This window comes from Homalodisca vitripennis, chromosome 4 (assembly GCF_021130785.1).
Source record: "Homalodisca vitripennis isolate AUS2020 chromosome 4, UT_GWSS_2.1, whole genome shotgun sequence".
Classification (NCBI taxonomy): Eukaryota; Metazoa; Arthropoda; class Insecta; order Hemiptera; family Cicadellidae; genus Homalodisca; species Homalodisca vitripennis.
In genome coordinates, this window is record NC_060210.1 from 120,150,190 (window position 1) to 120,167,757 (window position 17,568).

The 17,568-nt window shown below is 36.1% G+C and overlaps 1 protein-coding gene across 1 annotated transcript in view; it reads right to left on the minus strand.

Annotated features, from left to right (window-relative positions):
• Positions 1 to 6,425: 6,425 nt before the first annotated feature.
• Positions 6,426 to 17,568, minus strand: part of LOC124361172 (dystrophin-like) — a 56,955-nt gene continuing 45,812 nt past the window's right edge. The window contains exons 20-21 of the mRNA XM_046815212.1: positions 11,005 to 11,160; positions 6,426 to 6,562 (exon numbers count right to left, since the gene is read on the minus strand). Coding sequence (XP_046671168.1) covers positions 6,426 to 6,562; positions 11,005 to 11,160 — 293 coding nt within the window. The remainder of the gene's footprint in view (positions 6,563 to 11,004; positions 11,161 to 17,568) is intronic.

Below are 17,568 nucleotides of genomic sequence, written 5' to 3' on the forward strand. Positions count from 1 at the left end.
ATACAAAGAGGTGTGCCACAGGGATCAGTGCTGGGCCCAGTGCTGTTCATTCTATTTATTAATGACCTTCCAGAATACTTACATGAATACTCTAAAACTTGCTGACGATACAACTTTAATCCTTGACAACAAATACACCTGAAAATCTCAGTCTGAATGCTTTCATTGCTGTCAACATGGCATATCAATATTGTGATGGCAATGACTTAGTGGTTAACCCCTCTAAAACTAACCAACTAGAGTTTGGGAGAAGAGCAGGACAAATTAACTGTCTACCAGATGTCAAACTTGGTTGAACAAACCAAACTCCTCGGAACGCATAACTGACTCTAAGCTTATCCTGGACTCCTCACATTGACCAGCTTTGTAATAAAGGCTAAACCCAAGCCTATAATGCACTCAAAGCAGGTAAAACAATCTGTGACTTGATGACAGCACGTACTGCCTATTTTGCTCTGTTTGAGATACACCTAAGATACGATCTAGCTGTTTGGGGAGGAACATCAAATGCTAACATGACCAGAATTTCAACACTTCAAAAAAAGGCAGTTAGAATTCTTGCAAATCTCCATTTCCAGGAGAGCTGCAGAGAGGCCTTTGCAACATTAAAGATCTTGACCGTGACAGCTCTCTATTACATCAAAGAAGTTGTCCTGTACGTTGATAGGAAAAACCTATCAAGACTCGAAGACCTACACTACTAACCAATACCCACAAAACCTCAACGATGTATCCACTTCCCACTCATCACTTAGCACAGTACAAGAAAAAACCATCCTACATGGGAAGAAGCTGAGTAACTGTCTGCCAACGGAAATAAGAACGAAGAGAGGGAAACAGCATCGAGTTCGAACTCCGAAAACTGGTCTCATGCCAGGCCATCTACACGCTCGAAGAGTTCTACCAACTGACCAATCATGGACTTTGATGCTCTATGTAAAACGTTTTCAAGTTACCAATTAATTTAACTACTTTTTTGACACTATCTCTGTTACTTTAAAAATATGAATAAAGAAAATTTTGACTTTGACTACTCAAACTAAAAAATATTGTTTAAGGATCTTGGAATACAAAAAATGACACTGAATATTTTACATTTATTTACATTACATATAATACACATTAAATCACAAATCTAAGCTAATAATGGTGGCTTCTGTGATGGGTTCTGGAGCCTGGCCTGAGAGAGGATACTGGAGTAAAAGTCAGGGGTTATCCTGTAGGATGCGCTTGTTGTCCTGTATATTAGTGATTGACATGCTGCAATGTCCAGTGGTTTTGCGCAGGATGAGCGTTATGTATGTGTGAAGAACGCATGAACGCACACAACGCAGCCCTGTACACACAGCGTTTGTGTGCATCTTGATACCGATCTCATTAATCAATGATTTGAGGTAAATCTCATGCTCAATTTTTTGAGTGGATTTCTGAAAAACACACTTGCATTAGAACTATAACTTTATTTATATTTTAAAATACATTTTGTTTAGTATTAATGACACGGGTAGAATATAATTTATTAAAATGGCACTCAAATCAATATATTGTTACTGTAAATTAGCAAGCTTAGTCAATGCTGCGTTGGACCGAGTTTCAACTAGGAATGATAAACCAACATATACTTCAACTCAATCAAAAACTAATATTACTGTACAAATATGCTGTTAAAAACTTTGGTGTTTCAGTTATAGTTGATTAATCTGAAACTTTATAGTAAAAGACCAACAGATTTTCCAGAGAAACATACCAGGTGTACTGTTTGAAATTAAGGGTATTCATAACTACACAAACCCTTTTTTGTGTCCATTCCACTCCAAAATACTTAAACACATACCACCACTGATAAATAGCAGTAGTACGGACTCATATGCAGATTTCAGATTGGCCATTGATTTATGACTGAAATGTGATGATACAAATTTAAGAACACAGAGTTATTGGATTTTACTCACAAAAATAAAACAATTAAAGTCCTTAGACTTACGTGGCGGTATAATACCTAATATCAAAGTCTTCCATTCACGTCATGTTGAAAAAGTGCTTACTTCTAGAAAATATTTCAGCGTCACTGTTCAGTCAACAGATGATCACCGAAATTCTGTGTGTTTCATGGGAAGAAAGTGCAATTGCCCCAACATGTGACAGACATAATGTTCACAATAAGTAAGACTTTTATTATTGAGAAAAATGGATCAATTCCATTTTAAAATGAGGTAAGCTTAACTGCTACTAAGTTTTGTACAGCGCAATTTTATTTGATTTATTAGCTTCACATGTGTCAAAAATACATGTACATAGATTAAGTAAACATGTGAATTATCAGTCATTATATAACTAGTATCTGGCACATACAATGATCTTATACATTTTATAAAATCTAACGAACTAATTACACAAACAAACTGATTATCCATCATTTAAACAATTCGGCCATAGAGTAAAATACCTTGCTTATGAGGTGGTGTGTGAGGGAGAAGCTCTAAAAGATCACACACTGCATTCACGGCTTCAGATGGATTGGAAGGGCATTCAAAGTTTCATAGCGGAGTAATAAGTTTCTTCCTCATATAGTTTAAGTCTATGTATTGGATACTGGTAATCAAAGAGTAACCAGTACAATTATTGGGAAATTACGCTAACATTTACTTTTTAGAAAAGCTAGACATTGTAATATGGTAAATTGAAGGAAGAAAATTTGTTTACAGGAATCTCTGGGTTTCAGGTTAAAAATTGTCCTCACAATCCTTTTCTGATAAAAAAAAGTTGAATTTGACTCAACAAGAATTTCCCAAAAAACATCACTCCATATACTGAAGTGCGAATATTACATAGGTGTAATAGGCTATTATGACAGTATCATAGTTGGCTAAACCCTGCAATAACTTTGATAGCAAAATAGGCGGAGCTTAACTTGCCAGCCAAGTATGACAAATGAATCCCTCCATTTCAGATTTTGGTCGGCTACACACCTAAAAAGTTTTGCCGATGGACACCTTAATGTCTTTCACATTTCACTTTGACATCAGGGCTTTGGCAGTGTTTGATAAATATGTGAGTTGCTTTTATTGTTATTTTAATAACTAGCCCAGTTCATAATAAATCCAATTTTGAGCTTCTAATTTCAATACATTTGGTGAGGTGGAAGAAGCGTATATCTCTGTTTCTAAAACGATTCAAAAATAAAGTTCTACTAGCTCAACCTCATAGTGTTGGCACATGTCATGGCACAAGGGCAAGTGTCTTTGAACCATGCTAGGTAGTGATAACCGAAATTGCTAACTTAGTTGCAACTGAATTAAAGAATAACCAAATGCTGCAATTTTTATTGACATATTATATGATAGCAATCATATTTCTATGCTCATATTATGTACGGAACAAACAGATGCAAAAATGAAATGACTATAGCCAACACTATTTTGACAATAAAATTATATGCCCATACTTAATATGGTTACTAAACTGAAATACATCAAATAAGTAAGTAGCCAGTTCTTAAATTTTTTTTACAGTACTGTGATTTTATACAAATATACAAAAGGAAGTTGGTGTCAAAATGATGAAGTCAAAGCGACTATGGCTGCTGCAGACCAAGGCATCATGCACCATTTGTCTATGATGATGGAATTCAAACAGTATAATGAACAACTAAATATTATTGTAAATTTATTTAGCACAGGTTTTTCATGTAAAAATAACATTTTTTATTGTTGGCTATTTGTATTTCTTCTTAAAAATGGTACTGAATAAAAATGCATTGCATGTCTAAGAATATTATGCTACAGTCGATTTTTGTAAAATAATTTAGAGCCCTCATAAAACAGTACCCAGTTTTATTTACACACCTGAAATAGTTCTCTGGTTACTGAAAATTAAAAACCATCTGACCTTAGATATCAGTAATGAAGACAGTAACAAAACTACACAGAGATTATAAATTAATAAAACACCCACAAGTGTTAGGAGCTGAACACCCACAACTTTGCAACAAGAAGAGCAACATATTATGCTTTGCCTGTCCATCGGCTAAAACATCATATGAGAAACAAACCATCCTACATAGGTGCAAAATACTGGAACATTCTCCCAGATGAAGTCAAGGCACACATTAACCATCAACTAAGGAAGAGCGTCTACAATGGCTGCTGATAAACGCCCCCTTTCTACAGTCTGGAGGGATTTTGAATCTGGCAGCAATGAACTTGATTAGTTTAAATTGACCTAATTTGTTGAATTCTTTAATTATTGTTCTTTTTAATGTATAATTTCACTTAATGACAAACAAAAATGATTAGGTTAAGATTGACTCATTACTGTTCTCAATGAATATGTAATAAAGTGATTTATGATTAATGATGATTATTCGTCTGTACGAGAGATGAGTCCCTCTTTTAAAATTGTGATATTAATTATGTTCTGTTAGATACATCTAAGACTTGTTGTTTTCATATGAAAGAAACATACCCAAGATAAAGTCAGGAGGTTTGAATTCGATACACTTAATACTGTAGATCATCGGAACATTAGGGTCTGCCGTGTCGGATCAGACCTTGCACAGCAGTTCATAAGCATCTAGGGACAGGATGTACTACACCCTGAGAGTCTGCAAATCAGATATCACATAGTTGTTGACCCACCCAAAAAAAGAATAGAATAGGGACGATTGTGTTAAAGTTACAGAACTGGAAACTGGTCCAGCTGAAATCCGCAAGCTCCCATCCTCCTTTATCTAGTTACTTAGAGTTATCTGACAAATATTTAACTATATGGAAGTGTATATGAAGATTCTGTAGAACAATTGGAAATATATTTAAATTACCAATGCAACTAAATATTTATGCAGTCCACATGATGACGAAATTGATTTTGAAAGACCTTTCCCAAGTAACAAAGTACTTTATTTGTGGTGGTGAATGTTTTATTTGCACTTATTAATATATGTTTATGGAATAAATATTTTAATTAATTATGGGAATAAAAACTAATTAAGATTTAACACATACATAGAAATTAAAAGAAAAGTCACAACAGATTCTATGTAATTGATACAGAATGAAAAATAACTCTATTAATTTTGCAAGTTCATGAAAAATATCTCATGAACTATTCATGTTGATAAAATGAAATAATAGTAAATTCAAATCGGGTTAGTTATTTTTTGTTGGACTAACATTCATCATGAAATATCATAAATGAAAACAAAATTAGGGTCGATTCTGATAGTCAATAATACCTACTTAGTGGTACTTGATGATTTTTGATATTGTGGCTCCAATCCGATACCAGCTCAGCTGTGAACACAACGGTTTATTAGCTGATCGACAGAAACGTGTTTTTGTCAAACTTTGTGTAGTGAAAAGGAGTAGATAGATAACAAAATCATAAATTATTGTTGTTTGCAATAGGTACTTTGATTTTCAGTTCATATCTTCTATACTTCTGTCCATGGATCACAGCGAGGTCTACTACATTTATTTTTGGCAACATCTGATCGGAGGTACACAAATTACTGATTGCCAAAACAAGTTCATCATAACTTTGTGTACAAAAACTGTAGGTAGAAATACAAATTAAAAACTTTATTGTAGTGTAAATAATAACATAATAGCTTCCAGTTTCCTATTTGTTAATTCACCACCACCTATCCTAGTCCAGATTCCATATTTGTTCCTATTCATGCACCACCTTTGTGCCTGTAGATGGCCGACAGCTGCTCGACAGAAAAAAAACCTGATTATTTTTTTTACATTGTAATTTGTTTTGATTGTATAGAGTATGTCCTCTACGAAGAATTGTTTGTATCTTTAAATTCTAAACATTTTTTTTCATCCTAGCTAGGCCACAACTACTGACCAAGATGTTCTTTAGCAGATTACAAAACAAAAGTATTTATGGCGTTTATATTCTTATAACAAATAACAAAGGAATCGGTAACAAATTCAAACTGGGAATAGAGTACATAATAATTCTTTAATAGGTGTTAGAATCACATATTTTTTTAATCATACTACCTGCTCCTCTTTAAAAAAAAAATCAATCTGAAATTATTTGGAGAGTAGGTTTATATTAGTAAAAAGAATGTTGTTTAAAAAGGTCGACAAAACTTTTTAGCTAGGTTTTCTCGAATAATTTTGATATAGATTACACCTTTCATTATTTTAAATTAATACCGAGTAATATTTTATAAAATTTCAATAGTGGGGAATAAGAATCTTCTAATTATTGTAAGAATACAACCTAACAGAGAACGAATAAATTATTCCTTCGTTATTTAACAAATTTTTCAATGGGAACTCAAAGAAAAATCTCTTCATAATCGACTTAACTCAAACATGGACTTTCTGAGGGTGGCTGACTGGATGTTAGCAAGGTGTTTTGGTCCAATCAACTTGACGTGTGAACATGGCGGAATTTTTGGAACCTCGTCAGATGACTCGGCCATCTGTTGTTAATACGTGTCTGTCGCTCGGCGCCCAGCTGCCCGCTGACATGGAACTGCCGCACAGTGGTGTGCATAGTCCATGGCTGTCACTGTTCTCACCCCTTTGTTCAGAACCAAGCACTGTCAACAACATAACTCATGCGAACTAAACTTTTATTTTCTGACACAGAATGTATAAAGTTTTTATGATCAAATGTACAACATACATAACATCTGGTCTTCCTCTAAGACATCTGTACTAGTTTCATACTTGATAAATTGATTTTGATCCATAATCCTTCAGTGGCCAGACATCTATGTTTACTTGCAAAAAATGTCAAGGTATAATTCCTCTATATTGTAAATCAAGTTCTCCAAATTACAGTGGCCAAACTATTTACTGTTTTACAGCTGCCTACATTAAATGTTACATCTTTGTTAGATTTTTGGACTAAAACAATGATTTTTACCTTAAATTTCTTCATAAAAATATACTTTAACACTAATGATGACCCATTTCAGTGTGCATGTACTTAAAAAAATTATATATATGTACAAGCAATGACTGTTGTTTGAATTATTTTGTTTTTTTTTTTTATTTGGTCCCCTTAAATGCAGTTAAAAAATACCTCACGCACAGTAAAGGTGGTTATAATTCCTCACCCAAAGGAATTAACAGTGCCTAACTTTTCAAAATATCACTGAACTATCATGAAAAATAACTTTTACACTCGTTTGTATAAAAAATAATAACTAATAATTTTCATAAACAAAATGACATTATACACATATTTACCCCCGCAAAAAACTCTTTAATATGCAAAAAATTAAACATTCAGAACCAAAGCAAAACAGCATATGAAAAACACATTTATGCCATATTGTAACATTGAGAACATGAAATTTTTTGCATAGATTTGTGTAAATTCTGTAAAGTTTAGCTTCACTGGACATTTCAAACAAACCATCATTCACATCCTCCTCTTATGTGTTCTCACTTATTGGGTGATTTCTATTCTGCTTCATGTTATTTGAAAGATTTCAATTAAAACTAATTGGTAAAAAAAAACAGTAAATAACCGCAAAATAACAGACAGACAACAGCACGACAGCTGACTGATGAGGCGAAGGGGCAGATACACTTTCATAGATATATTTAGATCGTATTCTGATCAGACAGGAAGAAATACAATCTTCAGAAGACATAATCACTAAAGGCGCAACATTATAAGAGTTTATCTAGAGTGAAACAAGCTTTCAAGCTCTGATGCACAGAAACTGTGCATCACCAAAACAGACAATTGGTCACATTACTTGACATATTAACCAAGAAATCACCAAACTAATTATATGCAGCATTGTAAAAAAGTACTTATTTATTGTAAGAAACGTAAATAAATAACAGAGAAATATGTTCCGTGTGGGAGACTCAATATTGTAACAATAAGTAAGTTGTCATCAAGTGTTCCTGATTAATACTCTGGTCCAATGTTTCACTCTCGATTGTTCAGTAACAGCTCAATTTGACAGTATTCCTTAGCTCTTCTTCATATACTGAGAAGATATACATATAAATACTGAAATAACTCAGCATCCTGGTATAACCTTTATATCTGCTCAACTTCTTACTGAAATGAGAACACCAATTTTTTGAAATCTTCTCTATCCAAACCGTACAGGGTGAATGTTTTAGCTGAATTCCCTGAGACATAATCTCTCAGATAATCTAAATGCTTTATGCTATGGAAATAGTCCTTTAAAGATATTGTATCTATACAAGACAGTAATCAATAAGCACTTACAAAAAACTTCTCCAGATGTGTTGAAGACCAAGGGCAGAAGGCCAGCGTACCTTGGAATCCTGACTCTTGATAACGAGGTCCAACAACAAGAGGATGGTCGGCGTAACTTGGACCCACGTTACACGCATCTCCCATAGTGGTGTCACCTCAATTGATACATAGTCCACTGGTGCTGCCTCACTTCCATTTCATTCAAATCTAGACACAATACAATATATACACTCTATGAAACCATTCTTATAAGTAAAATCAAGCCAATTCACCACCTAACCAAACATGGAATATAGGCTAATAAAAGGCGTAAACACAGAATTATATTTGAAATTGTAGTAAATTTAAAAGTAACTGTAAACATTTTCCTATTAACCACTGCTTTTATGATTTTGGATCTTGTTTTTTTATAGGGTTTTTTTTTTCTTCCCTTGGGCGGCCTACTGCCATAGCACTTAAGCCTCAAGGGCTTTTTTGCGCACGCCCAGAAACACACCAAGACGCCCACCAGTCTAAACGCTTCAGCAGTTCCACAAACGCCGAAAACAACCTATCAAGTCCACCAGGGAAAATTCCCACCACCCCTGTCCAAACTACAAAGATGTGCATACCGCTCTCTTGCTATTTGCAGGCAATCAAAGAGCAGTGCTCAGCAGTACTCCTCCTGCTCATTACACCTTCTACAGGAGCGGATCCCTCCTTAAGGATGCCGAACTCTGTGAAGATGCTTCCTCAAGTGTGTACCATGCCACCGTAATGAGACCAATAACCTTATAAGACATTGACTGTTTAATGAGAGAAGTCCGAAGCCACCCTGGAGGAAGGTGACTGTAATACCATTCTACACATTCTCAACCCGATGCAACCTCCACCTTCTCTCATGCTCCACTCGAATACCATTTCGCGACAACCCTAGAGGAATTCACACCATTGAACACCACATAAAACGGTTTATAGGGTTGGTATGAAGTAGGTATATTAGGCACGTAGAGCTTGTAAAAAATGTTTTATAGCTACATGGGAAGGATACTATTTCTCACCTAGAGGCACAATTTTATCCTAGTCCAATGAAATGATGGGTGTTTCTTAACATCTAAGTGGCACCTTTTATGTTCTATTTACACACCTCATATTTTTTGCTATTTTTAAAACAACAAAATCAATGCTCTAAGCATGAATATATTTTCAGAAGACCTACAGAAAAAAATATTTTTACCAATATTAGTTCTATTTTGTCAATGATTGTAATGTCAAAATGGTTAAGCGCAGTATGTACAACATTATGCAACCTTAGCGAGGGGAAAAAAAGGCAGGCGGGCAGAGGCTGTTACGCTTCTATGTCTTCATGAATCCACATATCTTAGTGTTTATATTTTGATTCATCTCACTGATCAGGATAACTTCCTCTGTTTCACATATTAGTTGACGTTTTATGGTTTTTTCCCCCCCCCCCCACCCCCGTTGAGAACTTTTAAATAACTAACACCCCCCCCCCCCCCCACCCCCCCCCCCCCCCACCCCCCCCCCCCCCCACCCCCCCCCCCCCCCACCCCCCCCCCCCCCCACCCCCCCCCCCCCCCACCAGAAAGTTTTAAACATCTCAATATATATATACAAAATGAATGTTTGTCCTTTTTATGGAATCGTGAACTATTGGACCGATCATGATGAAAATTTGTACGTATATGTAATTTTTCCACGGAGAAGGTTTATAAAGCTATGCCCATCCCCTTTCCCGATTCAGGATTCCGCCCCACTGGTTACAGAAATACCCATAAGAAATGCATTGCAGCAAACATATGTTATACGTCTTTTCAAATTTTTAATCAGCTGTTCTTTGTAAACATATATTTACACTTAAATGTCTATAGTTTTAAAGCATAGAGTAAGCTTAAGAGAAACGACAAATTTTGTTTAAACTGTTTTTTGCAATCACTGTTAAACATAGACTTTACTATCCAGATAATACAATTCAAATTTGACGTAAAAATTCACCTTTAACTGCAATATTTATTTAATATAAACCATGCTCATGCTTGATCAGAAGAGTAATGCAGATATCATAATTACTATCTTACGTTGGCTACAAATATAAAGAATGTTATAAAATCAACCTTAGTTGTTTTTTTTTTGACAGAAGTATGGTTCTCAAAACTCCGTGTGTGTACATATTCTCTCGATCTTCGAGACAAACAAAGCAAGCTCAATCGTGGCATCGGAGATATAACTAATTTAATCTAAAATTTATTATAGTAAAAAAAAAAAAATTTACTAAGTAATATAAGGACTTCGGTTCTTAAGATTTGCGTGGCGAAGCCGTGGGTAACAGCTAGATAGAGGCAGGAATATGGTACATAACCTTCATAATAACGCCCAAGAGGCTCACGATGTGAACGACTATCAATTATCTCAGCAATGTTTAAGAATGTGATAGAAAAAGAATAAGTGAATATAGTGTACTGTTTTCAACGGGAAATTGCGTGCGAAGCCGCGGGCAACTTTTGCAAAATATTATTGAAATGCGCAGCAAAGCGCGCCGGGCCCGCTAGTTTTTTAATACAATTCAAGTTTCAATTACAATCTAAAGAACGGATTGTTCTTGCACTGTTATCGTTTTAATTACTCATAATTCAGGTCACACACGTTCAATGCAAACCCCTATATCATTAATTTTTCTGAAGACGAAAAATAAAAACACCTCCATTGCTTGCAACAGAGATAGTGTCAATATGATCTATCACCTAAGTGTTATTGATTTTATCAAACTGAATGAATAAGGTTTAAATATACCTCTGAACTCCCCATACTGGTTATTGGCGTCTTGCAAGAATTTGTACTTCTGTGACACACTGTCCATAATCGTTGTCCACTTTGAGTTGATTTGTGAGATTTTATTGCTTAACTCTTCAACACCATCACCATTGTGAGAGGTAGCAATTTTGTTTCCTGCAACACAGTTTTATATCAACTTGAATTAATTTTTACGATGCACTTTTAAATTTTATAAAATCTAAATAGAATGTATGGTGGTCAAAGATACAATGAAGACCGATTGAACAAAATAGAATGACTTAAATATAACTATAAACAAATATATACAAGGGTTGTTCAATAAGTCCTTAGATAAAAAGTAGAAAAACAATTCTTTTGACAAATTAAAAAAAAAAATTTTCTACATAATCTCTTTTTGTAACATTTTAACCTGTTGACGAGTGCAGCAAAACATACCCAAATGACAGGTGCGCACGGCATTTGCCGTTTGGTCCCGTATGAGGAGGCACGGCATTTTCCGTTGCAGACTAATGACTGTCAATTTGTTCTCACTGACTTACTGTGACGTCTAGCGGAGATTTTTGGAACTTTTCAGTTGTTCCTAATAGTGTCTCTGTACAGTGTTGCTAGTCCTGTATCGTGGTGGCACCTGGTGATAACTTAAAAAACTATTTTATGGAGGCGGGACACAAGACCTTACACATCCTTCAACAACCCAAACATCCACCTAAAAAAAATGTTTTGGGGCTGTATGTCCTATAATGGTCCAGGACCATTAGTTCCAATTGAAGGTATGAACTCAGACAAATATATTACTTTAGTACAAGGAAGAGTTTGTTCCACTCCTTTTTCAAATGTTTCCAGAAGCCAATGGGATTGTTCAGCAAGACTCGGCTCCATGCCATACATCTAAAAAAAAAATGCAAGGAATGTTTTTCTGAGAACAAAGTAAAAGTTCTGTAATGGCCTGGTAATTCACCCGATTTAAACCCAATCGAAAATCTATGGGTTATTTGTAAAAAAAAGGATTGCTAAAGAAGATTGTCCAACAAAAACATGCATGATTACTGCTGTAATAAAAATATGGTTCCATGATGACGAAATAAAAAATATATGCAAAAACTCATAGAATCAATGCCTAAACAATGTGAAGAGGTTATAAAAAACAAAAGAGGGCATATTAATTATTAGGGAGTATTTTTTGTGGTCAATAAATTGTGTTTCATTTAAGAATCGTAGTCATTTACCTCGTGTTCCAATTAATTTGAGCGGCGGTACTGTACAATGTATTTTTATATACATTTAAACTATAATAAACAAGTTTATTAACATTTAAAAGTTTTTTTTGTTTTACTCCCTAACAGTCTGTGACGTGTGCAGTTTGTGGTGAGTTATGGTATAAATAATGTAGAACTGATCACTCTACATTATATAAATTTCAATTCATCAATGTCGTAGCGCGCCGACATTGTACCAATTATACCAATGCCCGTACGTCACTCTTGCCTGTTCTGCATAAAAGAATAGCCCATTGAGTAACCTTTTATCTCCGGTGGACTGTTTCACACCGCACGACCGGACGACACGCTGCGGCAGGTGAACTGATAACAAACAGCTGGTGGATTGATTAGTGAGGAAGCTTGCGAGTGACTGGATTGCGTCAGTGCTGTGTGTGTCTACGAGCCCTTCAGCTTCGCTGGATTTTCGGGAGCCGACTAATAAATTGGCCAAGGTGAACTACTACCATATATTTTCCTTAGTTTCTCGTCACTCTTACGTGAATTTAATATACTAATTTTAAAAGTTTAAAACACTACTCAAGATTATAGAATCACTCAACTGAGCCTTTGGAAAAACTGTTAGGGTTTGAATTGAACGTGTAAAGCTAAAACGTGGCATTTACTTTTAATAGTTAATAATCTTACCTAATAATTTGTTTAAAGTATTTGTTTTCAAAACCAATTACGCTAACTATGTTGACAACATTTCTAAGAGAAAGAGGTAAACTTATAAATAGTACATATGTTGAAAATTTAATGTCACAACTTGCACTGTTATAACTGCAATGTTTTAAATGTTTTAATCGAAGAAAATTAATCTCTTTTATAGTAAAGTAAGTATTTAATTATGGAAATACATACAAGTCGCATAAAATACAATCATGATTGACATATATTTTGTAAAAGACCGCTTATAGTCCTAATTTAATGTGTCACAGTTTCATGTTAGTACGATACAATAGTTTCAACGTTTCTTCTTAATGTATCAATGTTTATTTGTAATACAAGTCAAGGTAAATTATTACCTCAAGCTATTAATAATTAGTCTTTGATATCACATTGAATTTATAAATGCAATTTTGTTATTATACTGCCTATTATGTTAAATCATACTGTGTACATGTAGGGTACTCTATTTTATTTATGTTTATTATTTTCTACAGTGTTTAGCCTTTGATATTAACAATCAAGCTTACAATTCTCATGATTTTATGGCCAGAAATTGCATAAATACAGGTAGATTCATTATCAATTACCTAGAGGAGTATTGTTGCTTAATCAGCTGAATATAAATTCTGGCATAACATTTTCTTTGCTTCAAACGAACGAAAACCTAATGTGTTTATTTTAAATGTTTCCTTGTTGTTTTTCATTTGTATTTAAATGTCCATTTCAATTGCTACTGAGAATAGATGTTGCTTACTTAAAATTCCTAATAACTTTGATGACAAAATTTAAATATTGCTATTAAATATAAATATGGTACAGATAAGTTGTATAAATTGATATGATCTCACTATTCTTATAACAAAGGAAACTTGAATTTATTTCGGAGATAACTGTTGTTATCTGATATTCTCTGTTGGTTTAAAATATTAATCAGGTAATTTAAGTATGTTAATTTTAGTAATTTAATTACCCAATTATATGATATATATATATATATATATATATATATATATATATATAATTTCAATAAACATTGAATCACAAAAAGTACTTGCTCCGCCGGGAGTCGAACCCGGATCTCTCACTTGCCGGGGTTCGACTCCCGGCGGAGCAAGTACTTTTTGTGATTCAATGTTTATTGAAATTAAATAAGGCTATTGCCATTTATACAATTTAATGTATATATATATATATATATATATATATATATCGATGCTTGCTGGGACCATAACTATTTTGGAGTGAATGTGTTCAAGGGCTTTTTTTTGGGGGGGATTTTGTCCTGGTACACTTCTGGACTGCGCCCGGAGCCTGGTGGACTTACTGCCGAGCCGCTAGTGGGTACTCCAGCTTGCACTACCCTGACACTGGGATCTGCTCCTAGCCGTGCCGCCTTACACCTACCACTACCGCACCTCGGATCCGCTCGCGCTGCGCCGCGCTCTTCCACGCCACGGTCTGGACCGGACGTAATAGGCCTTTTGTGTTGTGACTCCCAGTTGGTGAGTACAGACTTGGATTATTTCACAGAGTGCTCTTATGGATTAGTGAGTCGGACGCATACTGATGTCTAATTCTGGCCCAGGAGCCTTTGTATTGTGGAAGGAGCCCTTAAAATTTGGTTCAACGCTACCCTCCAGACGTTAACTGCACACCTTAGTGCATTATAGTGTATTTTTAGTATATTTACTTGTGTCGTCTATTATTTACATGTCTAGGCCATTATTGCATGTGTTTATTGCATTTATTTATGTATGTTGCATGTTGTTTTGAGGAAGTGGAGCGCTCCCTACCATAATTAGAGTTCATTTAGCCATTTGTAATTCTCTCTAATAAGTGGAAACATTGTATCTTCGCTATATTTGTTGTTAATTATTTTCTGTCTAAAAGCATTTATTTACTGTAAGGCTGGATTACTTGTGATAATGTCATACAATTCCTGCACATAAATAATTAGTTTAATTGCAAACATTTGAGTGTTTTGTTTCTTTTGTTCAGTCCTAGTAACTGGATTTAGATAACCTCGCATAAGTATTAGGGGTCTATATTTAACCTTATATTCAGAATATTTCAATACAACTATCTGTGTAGTCCAAAGGCCTGGTTGACAAAAAAAAAATAGCTTTAGTGTATGGTAGTAGGGAGCCTGATTGGTACTTTCCTTGGAGCAGGGGTACTGTTCCTTGTTGGAGCCCTGCCTGTTACCTGTCCTACAACAAGGTGGCGCCCTTTCCCTCACCGAGCAGCCTTAAAGAAGAAGTACTAATCGTAGGTTACCCTTTACCCTTACGGCGCGCTGTCAAGGACCACCCCCTTTCTCCACTGAGTGATACCGGACATTTGCACAATTCCCCTAGGGGAGAACGTTGCAAAATGGCACTGCCAACGTGGGGCCTGGATTATTTGGAGTAATCTGAAGTAATAGTTATAACTGTACATTTTTTATTTGTCCTTCACACTTGTGTTTTTGTAAATATTAACTATTTCTATGAACTTGAACTGTTGCTGCTTATATGATCGGTTTGCATTAGTGTTGCTTGGAATAAGTAGTTATTCACATTTCCTTAACAAAACAAAGTACAAAAACCTAAATATCAAACAAACTTATTTCTCCTTTTCAGTTATGGAATAATTCTTGACATTTGCTTTGAATTCTGTTGGTTTGGTCATTGTTGTAGTTTATTTGGACAACATATCTCTATTTATTGTTGTTGTGACACTTATTGAGCGTACTCTTTCGAAATTTTAATTTTATACGCTCATGTTGGTTTTGTGACCTTTTAAGGGTGTTTATATTTTTGAGTTGGGAAACTTTGAGTATTTCTGTTCCACTTTTGAATTTGGTATCTTATCTAAATATGAGTGCCTATCACCTGCGTAAAACAGAAGTTTACTATGAGCTGAAGATTAGGAATCTTCCCTCTGGAGGTACAGCCGGAGATTTGAGAAAACGACTTTCTCAGAGTTTAGCGTCGAATACGCCAATAGAGGAGGCTATAGTTAATTCTTTGGATACGGATACAGAACTAGAGGAATGTGAGGCAAAGTACCAGGATTTATCAGCACTTGTGAGTGACTATGAGGGGAATTATAACGATAATGAGTATCATCGTATTGTTGCACGCCTATGGCATTTATACCTTCGAGCTGATAGGATACCAGTGGGTGCGACGGCGGATGATGATCAGGAGCAGACCAAGCAGTGCTTAGTTGGTAAATGCAAGGGATTGTTGGACTCTTTCAAGGACTCTAAGTCTGCGGCTAAGGTGGATTCTCCTGGCAACAAGACTCTATCAGCTGGCAATCCACAACCCCAGCCAGATTCAGATAAGCGGACGGATCCTCTCTTTGTCCCCACGAAAGTTCTAGAATTTTCTGGCTCAATCGTTTCACCAGAAGAGGAAAGAACACATGAAGAGGAAGGAAGACTTGGAAGAGAAAGAGAACGTCAAGACGGGATGCAGCTACAACATTTGAAAAGACAGCAAAATAACTGGATTCGCCAGGAAGAGATGAAGCTTCAAGAGGAACGAAGAAAACAGGAAGAGAAGTGGAAGCAAGAAGAGAGAAGACTACAAGAAGAGAGACAACAGCAAGAGAGTAGATAGCAAAAAGAAGAGTGGAGGCTTCAAGAAGACCGGAAGAAGCAGGAAAATCATTCTTCGATGGGAAGAGTTGTTCAAGACTGGCCCCGCCAAGACGATCTGCGATATTTAGAAGACAAAAGAGAAGTCTCACGCCCCAGATATGTACCTGTGTATAAGTGGGGCCTGAAATTCGACAACTCTGGTCCTAGCATCGCAGCCTTCTTGGAAAGGGTCGAGGAACTTCGTCGAGCCCGAGGAGTAACTCACCAAGAACTTTATGACTCGGCTGTCGATCTCTTTGCTGGCCCCGCGCTTGTATGGTATCGTGCAGCCGCTAACAGGATCCGGTCATGGCATCAACTAACGAAGGAACTGCGAGAAGTCTTTCAACCTGCTGATTACGACCTACGGCTTCATCAGGAGATATTCAATAGAGTACAAGAAGACAACTAACCCTTGGACCTCTACAATCGCGGCTGTGGAAGGCCTGTATGGCAGACTTGCTGTCCCCGTTCCCGAGAGTACTCGTCTGGCCCAGATCTACTACAACCTCCATCCGCAGTTGCAGGACAGATTGGCATTATTTAGCATCCAAACTCTAGATCAACTTCGATCCATGGGACGTCGAGCTGAAGCTGGACGGTTAAGCATGACGAGAAACAGATCTCAACGAAGTGAGGTAACGCTTGAACCGGAACTCGCCTATCAAGATTCAAGTCGTCGCAGAGTAATCACCCAAGGACGAGTAGCTGACATCAAGGCTTCACCACGACCAGATCGCGGAGAGGTATCTTGTTGGAATTGTGGAGAGAAAGGCTATCGTTTCCGATTTTGTCGCAAGACCAAGAAGAAGTTCTGTTTTGGCTGTGGCAAGGACAACATTTTGAAACGAGAGTGCCCTAAATGTACTCCAAAAAACGAGTAGGGACGGGAGTCAGGAGCTCAGTGGGTATGCCTGTCTCCCAGTCTAGCGAGAATTCCCCCACTATAGACTATCTTTTGCATACTTTTCAGTCAGACCCTAGACCGTATTTAAAAGTTAGAGT